Raw genomic sequence first — 12383 nt, 5'->3', positions numbered from 1 at the left:
CACGCAGTCAGTCGGCCGATGTGTGAGTCGATGGTTCAAGCCGCAGGCTGAACGCTCGATTTTCACTTGCTATCGTCCAACCTGTATTAGGAATCCCACGTTGAGAGGTAAGACCTCGTTAGTCCTTAGCTCGCACAAGTTTCGACTTTACAGAGTTGTCGTTCGTAGGCGTGCGATAGCTGGTTAACGGAAAAAACATATTTTGAGAATATTTTTTATTTACATCTACATCTACAAATCCAATTTTTATCTCATATTAGGACTAGCTAAAAACAATTTTCAAACAATACCTTATTCGTGGAAAGTGCCAAAGTTCCAAAACATATATTTTATTAAGAATCGTTCATTTAATTCCGCAAGAATGTTTTTTTAATGAATATCTGAATGTTCACATGAACTGGTGAAGAAATAGAAAAAAAAAATTCAAAATTTAATGTGAAGATGTATAATCATAGATATATTTTGTATCCAATCTCTTTCCTTTATATCATTTGATGAATTGAGTACAAATGGACAAATGGACACAATGGACATTTAAAGGAAGTATATGACATCTTCCTCACGAAGACGCCATCTATGGGATCTGCAGAGAATTCAATACTCGGATATCAAAAATAAACAAGGCTTCCCAAGGCAATCACTTGCAGAGCCATGCTTCAACTGGAGCCCAAACACAACGCGTTTATGATTCAACACTTACATGAAATCTGTCCAATATTCGTCACGTCGGAAACTCGAATTTGCAATGTTTTGGTTGTTTTCCGGGTTTTGCCGTGGTCTTGTTTGGTTACAATCTCCAAAGTTTTCAACGGTCTGCCGCATAAAATAAACGCAGGATCCCTGGCTGTTTTAAAATATAAACGTGGGGATCTCCTAGTCAGAGAATGCTTTTACATTATTGAGGAATTCGAATCTTTTCTATTTTGATATATCAAAGGATTTCATACTGTTGTAAATCATTCCCGAAAGAAAATATATAACGCCGGCCGCCTCTGATAGCCATAAACCAGGCGTGACGTGGCCGAGAACGCGCGAGTGGACGATGAGTCCCCCCACTCGAAAAGCAGCGAGAATAACAGCCTGGCCACAGGACATTCGCCGATGCGAATATTCGCGTGGTGCGAACGGCGAAGCGTCTAGCCACTGAAATAAACGCATATCAATGTACTTATGAAGCCACGCGCAACGGCGACTTGCGGCGCGGCGGGCGAGCAAAACAAAGGTATGAATTAGTACGGCACGAGCTACGGAGTCGAGTGGTAGTAGTGATGAAAAGTGCAGTGATCAAACGAGTTTAGTTGTTTTCATCGCGAAAAATGAACACCGAGACATTTATTGCTGAAATACTAGTTAGACCAGCTATTTGGAAGTCTGGCCATCCACAGCATAATTTTAAACATGTAGTGAAGAGATTGTGGGAAGACATAATGATTGAAAAAAAGACTGATTAAAAAGTTAGAAATTCATTATTCATTCTACCGTCAATTACAAGTTAGAAGTTGTTTTTTGTTTCAGTTGTACGAAAAATTACTGTCATATAATTTATATTTTCGCAATAAATGACATAATTATCTGAAAGTGTTTTTATTTCATGAAATATTAATATACAGGGTAACATTTAATTAACTGATAATATTTTGGGCAAAGATAGTTCCAAATAAATTCAGTTATAAAAAAATTCGTTTGCGGCCATTACTTTCTTGGGAAAAGTTGTTCATACTGATGGATACTATAGGTAATTCTTCAACATAGGTATATAGATAAATACAAAATGTAGATTAATATAGATAGATATGTATAGTTAGGTAAGTACACACCTTAATGTCAAAAATAATTTTTCAGCGGCACTAAAATTCTATTTGCGTTAACTTTTTTCTCCAATTCTGGTTGAGTATTCATAAGAATATAATCGAAGGTTTCAAAACTCATTCTGGTATACTCAAAAATCATTTCTGGATATAATCTGTATTTCTCGTACTTCTTGTGGAATTTTCCATCTATACCTCTTATTCAAATCATGTACTCCACAATGTCTTCCAAATATTAGGTCTTGAATCAAAAAACTATTACTTTCTAAGCAATATCGAGATAATTTCGTGGCCTGCAATCTGTGCCGCGCTAATGGTCGCCTCGCCCCCCGCTTTGACGTTCGCACCGCCGATCCCCGTGGCCAGGCTGTAATGCTACCGACTTTGGCGAAATTTCTACGACATTCGATTACGATATTTGAAGGCTAGCCACGAGGATATCGACACAGTCAAGTGGAAGCTACAGTGCGGTACGCGAAGTGATCTAGTAAGTCGATAGACATTCAAATAATAGTTGAAGTTTTAGTTGAAGTGAAATAAAGTTGAGTTTGATCATTCAGTGTAGTCAATTATTGGTCAAGCCACGGGGCTAAAACGTAACATTTGGAAGTGGAATGTTTGACTGAAAATTTTCTGTGTTTTATGGTGAAAACAAGGAGTGTCAATTACGACGGGATGGAAGAGGTTAAGAAAATTTTCGAGGCCTTGCAAGCGAGCCTGGCGGAGAATGAACAACGCAGAAGACAGGAAGATGAACGCAAAAGAGAGGAAGATGAACGAAGAAAAGAGGAAGAATAATTATGCCGAAATGAAGAAGTTAAACGACAGAGGGAGGAAGAAAAGTTACGCAGAAATGAAAATCGTGAATTACCACTAGGGATTCGAAAAAACAGGAAAAAGAAAAAAGAAGAAATCAGATGTACCTTCATTTATTGGAAAATTTAAAATCTTCCCAAGTGAGTACAGTACAGGAATTTATTCAGGAAGAATTTGGAAAAGTGTTTCAGGAAACAAAGGAGAGATTAGAAAAAGCAGTCGATGAGAAGCTCGAGGGGGTCGAACAGACATTTGAAAGGAGCTTGAGAAAAAGCTTGAAGGAGTCGACAAGAAGTTTTAAGAGGTTTTCCGGGAACCAGAATCACCGGACCCGAAAAGGTTTATTGGAAACGACATATTCCTCTTGTAGCAGAGATTCGTAGTAGTAATGGATAACGCAAATTATCATAGTGAACGAGTCGAAAAGCTGCCGACATCGTGTTGGAGGAAGACCTTTACACTGTATGAAGTGAAGAAATGCCTATACAGTGCTTTGGAAACAGTCGACCAAGAAACTTGGGAGAAATGTGTCCACAAAACAACCAGAATCAAAGCAGAGGTGAGGGATTCGGATGATCGCATAGACCCATTATCAGAAAAAAATAATTCCAGTTGTCATCAATCCTAATGAAACTGATTCATCTAGAGAAGAATCACCCAAAGACTTTTTTCAGATTACAAATTACCGCAATACCTTATTCGATGTAAGTACTCCATTGAATCTATAAAATTGTTTCTGAATCAACTATACAATCTAGTGAAAAATATGAATTTTCATTTTCAAACCAACAAGAAATCGTTCAACTAGCTTTCACTTATTTTTGACATGGTTTCTTATTTGGGATTGTTACGCTGCACACACACATATATATATATATTTAAAATGTGTTTTACTATCAACCAGGTATCGTCTCCCTACGAACGATAACTATCAGAAGTCGAAACTTGTGCGGGCAATGGAATAACAGGGTCTTACCTTTTAACGTACGATTCCTCCTCTAATTTTGTAAAGAATTATTTCATTTAATAATCAATTTTCAATTGAGAAACTCAGATTACTTCGTCCTGTCTCTATTCAAAGACGAAAGCTTGGCGATTTGTAAAATAGAGTAGGTTTATTTTTTCAACGTGTCTGACTATATATATGCCGCGCAGAGAGTTGAAATAAAACCATCGGGCACCTGTGCAATGTCTTCATTTTGGAAGATTCATCGCAAGTTATTTCCCACTATATAAAGCAGAAATTAATTTCATTCGGTCGATACGACCAACTGATAGACCCCGAAACCAGTATGGAGATTGTAACCAAAAAAGACCACGGCAAAACCCGGAAACTAAGCAAAACTTTGAAGCCAGCCATGAAAACCTACATTACTATATCAAATTCACAATATTTAATAGCTATTTAGGGTTGAGATAATATTTCTACAAATATTCCATTACAAAAATTGCAAAATGATTCAATAAAATCTGTTTCAAATATTTTTTTCCATTAGGCAGCTGTCGCACCCCTACGAACGACAACCATCAGAAGTCGAAACTTGTGCGAGCTAAGGAACAACGAGGTCTTACCTTTCAACGTGTGATTCCTAACATGAACTAGATTATCGAGAGCCAACTGGAAATTTATACAAACCAAATAAATTACTAGATGTAGAAACTATTTATAGATGAAGAGTCCGTAAATTCATCCATTTCGTTAGAAATAAAATAAATTCTTTCAATTCATTGAGGTGAATGATGTTTATAAACATTATACACGTCAGGCAGGAAGCCGGTTGACTAGTGAGATAATTGGGTGGTGTGATGTGTCACACTCGACTGAAGAGCGTGACACATCACGTGAGACTTTATTGTTCTGGGCGGTGTGTTTGCTGTTGCTGGTATACCTGATCTTACTTCAGTTCACCACAGAAATACAAAAACAAGATACTTTCTTTAATATAAAAGTGAGAATGAGAAATTCGACACACAGTCTACAGGGACTGTACCAATGCTATCCTGCCCTACGTCAGAGAAATTACAGATGACATAGGAAGGAATCTGAAATGACACAACATAGAAAAATATCTTAATATACCAACCGTAGAAAACCAAGGCATATATAAAATCTCATGCGAACATGGCAGCGGGTAATACGTCGGCCTAATAAGTCAGATTAGAGGAACACAAACTTGGAATTTGCGACAAATAAACATCTGCCTTATACAAATGCCATCTTGATACATGTCAATACATCGACGGCACAAGTTGCAAACAGATCGCCAGTATACCAGAAATCCGGAAGGATAGGGGATATCCTTTGGGATATGATGGTGGTGCACTAGTCTCGGACAACCAAGGCACTAGCCTTGGTTTTCCAAAGCTAGTGCACAACCAAGAGTAAACACACCGTCCAGGACAATTCATTTTAATTCAATTCAGTTTGTGTTTCCAAAAAATAATGAATACGTCAATTGAAGACAATAACCAACTATAATAACAGAAATAAGATATTTCACAATACACACAACATATCTTGAAAATAGTGATAATGAGATGCACTAAAATATGAAGTTGTTTTCAGAAAGTACATCTTGGAAAATAATTCAAGTGTAATAGAAAAAAATGCAAACAATGAAATTCCACTAATTAAATTGTTCTCAATTGATATTTGAATTTTGTAATGGAATAATGCTTGTTTATTTTCTCTGGAATTGAGTTATGATCCCATTGTGATATCGTCTTTTTTTCCAAAATTCGTTTGCATTTTAATTTTCGACAGTAATTTGGTTTGTCTCGTGGCATGATTGGTAATATATCCTATTCGAATTAAATCCAAGTTTGATGTCTTTGTATTATTTTCAACAGAGAGATGAAACAGCTTATTTTGAGTACATTGAGTGTATTCAGTCCAATTAATAGTTTCCTTTATATGAATTCAATGTTGGTTCCAAATATGTAATCTATAAATGCTCCTAATTATTTTGTTTCATTGTAGATTTACTTGCTGTTGCCCAAAGGGAAAAAAGATAGTGCAAATGTGAATTAATTAGACTAAAATATAATTGTTTTCAAAATGTTATAGGTATAGAGTTTAAAAAAAATCTACTAAGAGGAAATATTTTGTTTCTATTTTTTTTAATATGTTCATTCCATGACAATTTCTCATGAATGTATAAACCTAAAATTTTGTACTTTCTATTCATTCAAAAGAAATATGATCAAAGATAATCGAATCATTTGAAGTACCAATGAGTCCCTGGCAAATATTCATATAAGAGCATTTATTGAAATTGAGCCTCAATTTATATTCATTAAGTCAAATGAAAATTCCATCCAAATCATAATTCATATCATTTTTTAAACTTTTTAAACTAACTGTCTTAAAATATAATATCATCAGCAAATAATTGTATAATTGGCTAGAGAAATAATACAGGTAAGGAAAAAACGGGACCGAAGATGGATCCTTGAAGTACAGTAATCAATGCAATGCAATAGAATGCTTCTCGCCAAACAGGCACACTGTCAACCAATCATTATAAAATCAATATTATCCAATATTACTATGATTTTCACTATAATAGGTTCACAAAACCGCGACACATGTTTCGCTATACAATAGCTTCCTCAAGCAGCATGACAGTAAGTTTATAGTTACAGTAACTTTTATAATAATTGTATATGGTTCTTATGGAAATCTTACTCTTTGTCAATATGGTAAAATTAGTTCACACAGCGTGTACGTTTTGTACAGATTTCATTGAAATTTCTAATTATCCTTGTTGAGTGAGAACTGGTCAAAAATGGAATCTGAAACATCATTGTTTTCAAATTGATAGGGGTTCATTTTTAGGAATGATTGATTTCTGGAAAAGGAAGTTTTTGGTATTCTACTTCTCCATCTTGATACAAAAAATGTAGGAATCTTTCAAAGAAGGAAAGGAATCATTTTCAAAAAATTAATTCTATACAAAGATATGTAGATCATGCAAAGAAGTAACATTCACATATAAAACTAGAAGAGAAGCCCTCTCGAAACAGCTACTTTTATATAAGCATTGAACTACCCGAAAAAAAAACTTTCGAAACAAATACTTTTGAACGAATACTGAATTATACAAAAACACTTTACCGTATTTTCAATGGAATTGAATCCGATGATGTCATTCACATTTACTATACAATACAGTAAATAAAATTTCACTTACATGGAACACTGTCATCCTCAATGGTAGACATCCAATGTTTCGCCGTAAGATACTTACTTTAACGGCTCTTCAGTACCAAATCTGGATAACTCAATTCATTCTGTGATGACATGAGTAGATTAAACTCATTCCGTGACGTGAAGTTCCAATTTTATGTATATCGTGTGAGAATCTTTTGAATGATATCTGATTCAATTCCATAACGAATGTTTAGAATACAAACTGAATAGAGAAAAGTATTTTTTTGTAACTTCTTGACATGATCTGAAAATCTTTGTTACTTTTTGAAATTGATTGTTTCCTTCTTTCTTTGGAAGATTCTCACATTTTTTATCAAGATGGAGAATTAAAAAGCCAAAACATTTCTTTCATAGCATTGCTTTCAAAAACAAAAAGTGACTACAGAATAAGTTGACTTACTGGACAGAAAGAAATAAAAATCATTCTGCCTCAGTTTTCAGTTTGTCTTTACACCTATGACTGACATGTGTTGAATTATGTTCAATTTGTATCATTGTCATTGCAGAATTTGAAATATTTTTATGTAATTCAAGTATACATCCTTTCACTCACCAATAAGGCGCTGCCACAATTCATGGACATAACTCTGCAAATTTTTGACAAATGTTCAAGGGCATAGTCGAAAAGAACAATGTCCATTTTCGTTTTGTGTGTTGCATTATATTCCGTGAGACAGCTCTCCGCTAATTCTCGTAAAGTTTGAATATTCAAGACTTCTTCATATCGTTTATCTTCATCAGAATCTTGATCAAAATAAGTTCCGAACATCAAGTTTTTCAAGTTACTCTTCGTGACTACACCTGGAACAGTATTATTCAGTTTTAAATACAACGTAACTTATTCTTCGTCTATGTCAAATGTCATTCGATGTCTGAAAAAGAAGTCATTTTTCTTTTGAATACTTAATTTATTTGATTTATAAAAATTGTATGTGGAATTGTAACATCCGGTACAGGCGGTTATCGTATTATCAAAGCAAAAATAAATTGTTTTCAAATATTCAAAAGGGAAAATACTTCTTACGAATATTCCTAAAAATAAATCTACAAGAGGAGCATTTTTTTGAGTCGACAGATATGTGAATTCTACGGTAAATTCTGATCTAGATATGAGCCTAAAATGTTTACTTCTTTTTTATATTCTATCAAATTATCATTATAATTGAAATAAAAACGTTGTAATCTGAATTTATTCTGGATATAATTGTAAAGCAAGATTGATCGAAATTTGAATGTAACTCATGAGATCCCAACAAGAAAGATAATAGTTTTGAGTCTTCTGAAATTGAATTATCAATGATATTGGTATTTTGAGAAAAGTGAATGAGGGTTATATGATCAGCAAAAACAAACTGATAGAAACACATAATTCAATTCTGTAATGAAATTAATGTAAATTAGGAATAGAGTCGGACCTAAAACAGAATCTTGTAGAACTCGATACTTGATGGATTTGCTAGGACAATTTTGAAATCATGTGAGTAATATTCTTCTGATGCCAATGAAGTCTAACTTTTGCAGAAAAATATCATGAGTTACTGTGTCAAATGCCTTCCGCCTTGTGGCGCAATGATCAATTGAATATGTTGTTTTGAAGTGACTGTTGGAATACTGGCAGTTATTACATTTTGGCGCACTATTATTGTTGCAGAATTTCAATTTATGTGTTCCACTACAACACGGATAAATGGAATCATTCGTACATTTGCGGTGTTGGAAACGGTAGCTTCTCTTGTAGTGTGTTATACTTTTATTTTCCACAAATTTTCAAACATTGCCAACCAATTACCATGAAGACCATGAATATTCGTCATCAAAGGTTGGAGTTTTGATAAAACTACTGCTATAAGAGAGATGTCGTTTCCGATTTGCATTTCTCCACAGCAATCCCCTTCGGTTCCGGTAATTCTTTTCAAAGTTCACCAAAAACCGCTTCAAATTTTTTGTGGACTCCTTCTTGTTTCCTTCCGAATCCTTCAAACTCCTCTTTGAATTCCCTTCAAACCCCCTTAAGCTTCTTATCGACCACTTTTTCCAATCCCTCCTTTGTTTCCTGAATTATTTTTCCGAATTCTTCCTGAATATATCCCTGTACCTTCCCTTCACTCACTTGGGAAGATTTTGAATCTTCCAATAAATCAAGGTACATTTGATTGTCGTTTTCCTGCCTTTCTTTTTTTTCCAGAATATTTACCAGCAAAACTCTGTCTTCTTCCTGTTTTCCTTGAATATTCACCAGCAATTCTTTATATTTCTCCTGTGTTTCTTGAATATTCATCAGCAAGTCTCTATCTTTTTCCTGAATACCCAGTAGTAATTCACGATCTTCATTTCTGCGTAATCTTTCTTCCTCCCTCAATCGTTCATCTACTTCATTTTGTCGTTTTCGTCGCCAGGCCCGCTTGCGAAGCCTCGGACATTTTGTCAAGTTTTTTTCATCTCGTCGTAATCGACACTTCTTGTTTTCAACATAAAACAAAAAATGTTCAGTCAATTATTCCACTTACGACACCAAATGTTACGTTCTTCCCCGTGGGTTGACCAATAATTGACTACACTGAACATTGATCAAACTTGACTCTATTTCACTTCAAATACAACAATCACTTCAACTATCGATGGTCGAGTAGATGGCGCTTGTATTTGCCAATTGAAGTCGCTGATAAATTCTTCGGAATTCCATCGAAGCCGGTAGCATTATTCTCGCCACATCTAGTACGGCAGCGAACATCAAGCATTCGCTCTTAGCTACGTTACAATTGGTTTATGGCTACCATTGGCGGCCGGCGTTTTTTTCTTTAGGGCATGATTTACGTGTTACTGATGAAAAGTATGCTTCAAAAAATTTAATAAAATTAAGTCAAAGCAGCTGGCTACGTTCAGAAAAAAATAATCAGAATATGAAAAATACACATAATATAGGTCTTGGAAAGAAAAATGAACCGCAGTGATAGTCCGACAATTGGTTGATGTAGAATTGGACAAGAAAGAGCAAAAATAATAGGAAGTCTTTGGAAGAGAAAACTATCATGGGAGAATCTGTCAAAAAACAGCTGGTATTTCTGAATATTAGGCAATACATAGCATGTATGTACTAGGCAATACATGAATGTATGGCAATACATATCAATAGAAATAATGACCGCAGTGTCCTGCAGCCTTCCTGATTCCTTCAACTGTGTCAGTCCAAATATATATGTTGCGGTTTTGTGAAAATCTTTTGATGAAGTGTTACTCATATACATTGATACTTTTTGTTGGTCACCATTGAAATTCATGATATATTCCTGTTTTTCAAAACCAAATGTGTAACTCACCTGCATCATTTCTCGGCAAATTATCCAACGCTTGCTCAAAATTCTCTCTAAAGTAGTCCCGAACCAATATCCTCAGTCTATCATAAACCCAATCTTGGTCCTTCTCTTCTACTAGCCTGTCGTAAAAAACTCTCAACACCTCGTGCACCCAAATTCTTGAGAATATCTTCTTATTTTCGGCAGACTCTTTCTTCAGCATAGCACATCCCTGTATGAGCCTGGAGAAGTCTCGCAGATTGAAAACATAGTGACTTTTTGACGGCGTTGGGCGCAGATTTTCCATGGCCGCCTTGTACATTTCCAGACTTGCATTCACTGTCTGGTTCACGACCATCACTATTTCTGAAGGGAATCCGTTGTTTTTCCAGCCAAGTAGTAAGATGTTGGTGAATATTTTTGCCATGCTCTCTTCTGAGAACTCGTTAATGGAGAAAATGCTGAAGTGCCTTAAGAAGCGTGGGTAGATTTCTTGTCTGCTACCGCCAACTAACCCCATCGCTCCCAAGAATAGGACATCGTGTAAATAAATGGCTGCGGTCGTTTTCAAGTCATACCTGGAAGAATTGAATGGTATGAATAATCAACAAGTTGAATGCAATGTTAAGAACAAAAAATCTGGCATATCACAGAGCCATTGTTCACTTTGTTTTGGTTGGTTTCCGGATTTTGCCGTGGTTTTCTTTGGTTATAATCTCCAAACGTGTCAACTGCAACAGTCATCTTCAGTGGCGTGGCGACTGAAACAGTCGAGACGTCAAGAAGAGTACTTCAACGATGCCACTGTTCATGACTGCCGCAGTTGCAGTTGATACGTTTGGAGATTATAATCAGAGAAGACCACGGCGAAACCCGAGAAGCAACCCAAAACATTGATGCCAGCCGTGAAGGCCTACATTCCTACATTGTTCATTTTATTGACTCGAAAAATACTTCATCGTATTAAAAAGCGTATTTATTTCTCAAAGGAAACAATTTATTCGAAAGAAGTAAATCCACGGCATAATAATGATGTAAACAGTAATAAAAATAGTAACATGAGTTTAAAGAGTCACCAATCGTTTTTTAGCTTGCCATATTTCTCAATTATATTTGTTACTTCATTGTTTAATTTTATTGTCATCAATTAATATCATTCACGTTGTATTATTTATTTGTATTATTTTACTGTATTTGTCTTCATTTTGGGTAATGCTGATGATGAACTGAAACTAAGTACTTTTTTTCAGTTTGCATCATTTGCAAGAAATCAGTAGTGAACTCATGTTTCCAGAAGGGAAGATTATTTGGGAATGCTGTGTTCCAAATATGACACGACTGCCAACGAAAAAATATTTCATTTCCTCTATTGAAAATTGTCTTGAATCAAAATCTACGCAAATATTGCATATATATTTTTTGTTTCGAAATTCTTGACGAATTTAATTTTGAAATGATCATCTGTGATGATATAATTTCGTTTTTTGATTTTGTAATCCAAACCTTCTTTTGTAACGGCTCCTCAAATTGCATTCCAACTATTATGAATTTCGGTTTTCTCAATAGTTTTTCTTCTATTGCATAAGCATTTCCCATCTGTTTCAATATTTCATCATTCAATCTGGAAATCTTTCTCACTATCACATTTACTTCTAAGATGCCCAATTTTCAAACCATGGATTTTAAAAATGTTCATTTTGAGTACTGCTGGATTGAGTTTTTATTCCAAATCGCGAATTGTTTCAGTTATGTGTTTACATTTAGTTTTAGTGAAATATCACTTCGTGTGGCATTAACTAAAGCATAATCTGAATAACTGATTATCAGGGACTATATTTGGTTTATCAGATCAGATATGTCATTCAATACCACACTGAAATTACCTCATGTCTGTCAACGCGAGTTTTGCTAACCAAGTTGGTATCACTAAGAAGTGACTGAAACAGTTATAAACGTCTCCAAATAATGCTAACTTGATTGCATCCTTGGAAATATACTTCAAACATTTCACGAAAAACAGATAATGAAATATTTTCAAATTAGTTCACCAAATCTGATCAATACCGTAGATCCCTGGGTTGAGTGATGTGATGACTGCTACCTAGGACCTTTCGAATAATTTTTTAGTTTCAAGTTCATTATCTAGATCATTATTCTCTTTTTTTTCAAAAAAACGTTCAACATACAGTTTTTTTTTAACTATTTCATTTTTAAGTTTTAAGTTTCTAATTTTGTTACTCAATTCTTTTCATT

At 34.9% G+C, this 12383-nt stretch overlaps 1 protein-coding gene across 1 annotated transcript in view; it reads right to left on the bottom strand.

The window, feature by feature from the left end:
- Dhc62B (Dynein heavy chain at 62B) overlaps positions 1-12383 on the bottom strand; it is a 123007-nt gene that overhangs the window by 43260 nt on the left and 67364 nt on the right. The window contains exons 17-18 of the mRNA XM_074185272.1: positions 10155-10708; positions 7391-7638 (exon numbers count right to left, since the gene is read on the bottom strand). Of these exons, the coding sequence (XP_074041373.1) occupies positions 7391-7638; positions 10155-10708 (802 nt within the window). The remainder of the gene's footprint in view (positions 1-7390; positions 7639-10154; positions 10709-12383) is intronic.

This window comes from Leptinotarsa decemlineata, unplaced genomic scaffold (assembly GCF_025532065.1).
Source record: "Leptinotarsa decemlineata unplaced genomic scaffold, Ldec_3_MD MMD2_tig00026369_RagTag_RagTag, whole genome shotgun sequence".
Lineage (NCBI taxonomy): Eukaryota > Metazoa > Arthropoda > Insecta > Coleoptera > Chrysomelidae > Leptinotarsa > Leptinotarsa decemlineata.
The sequence above is the reverse complement of the archived record's forward strand: the minus strand, read 5'-3'. Positions and strand labels throughout refer to the sequence as shown.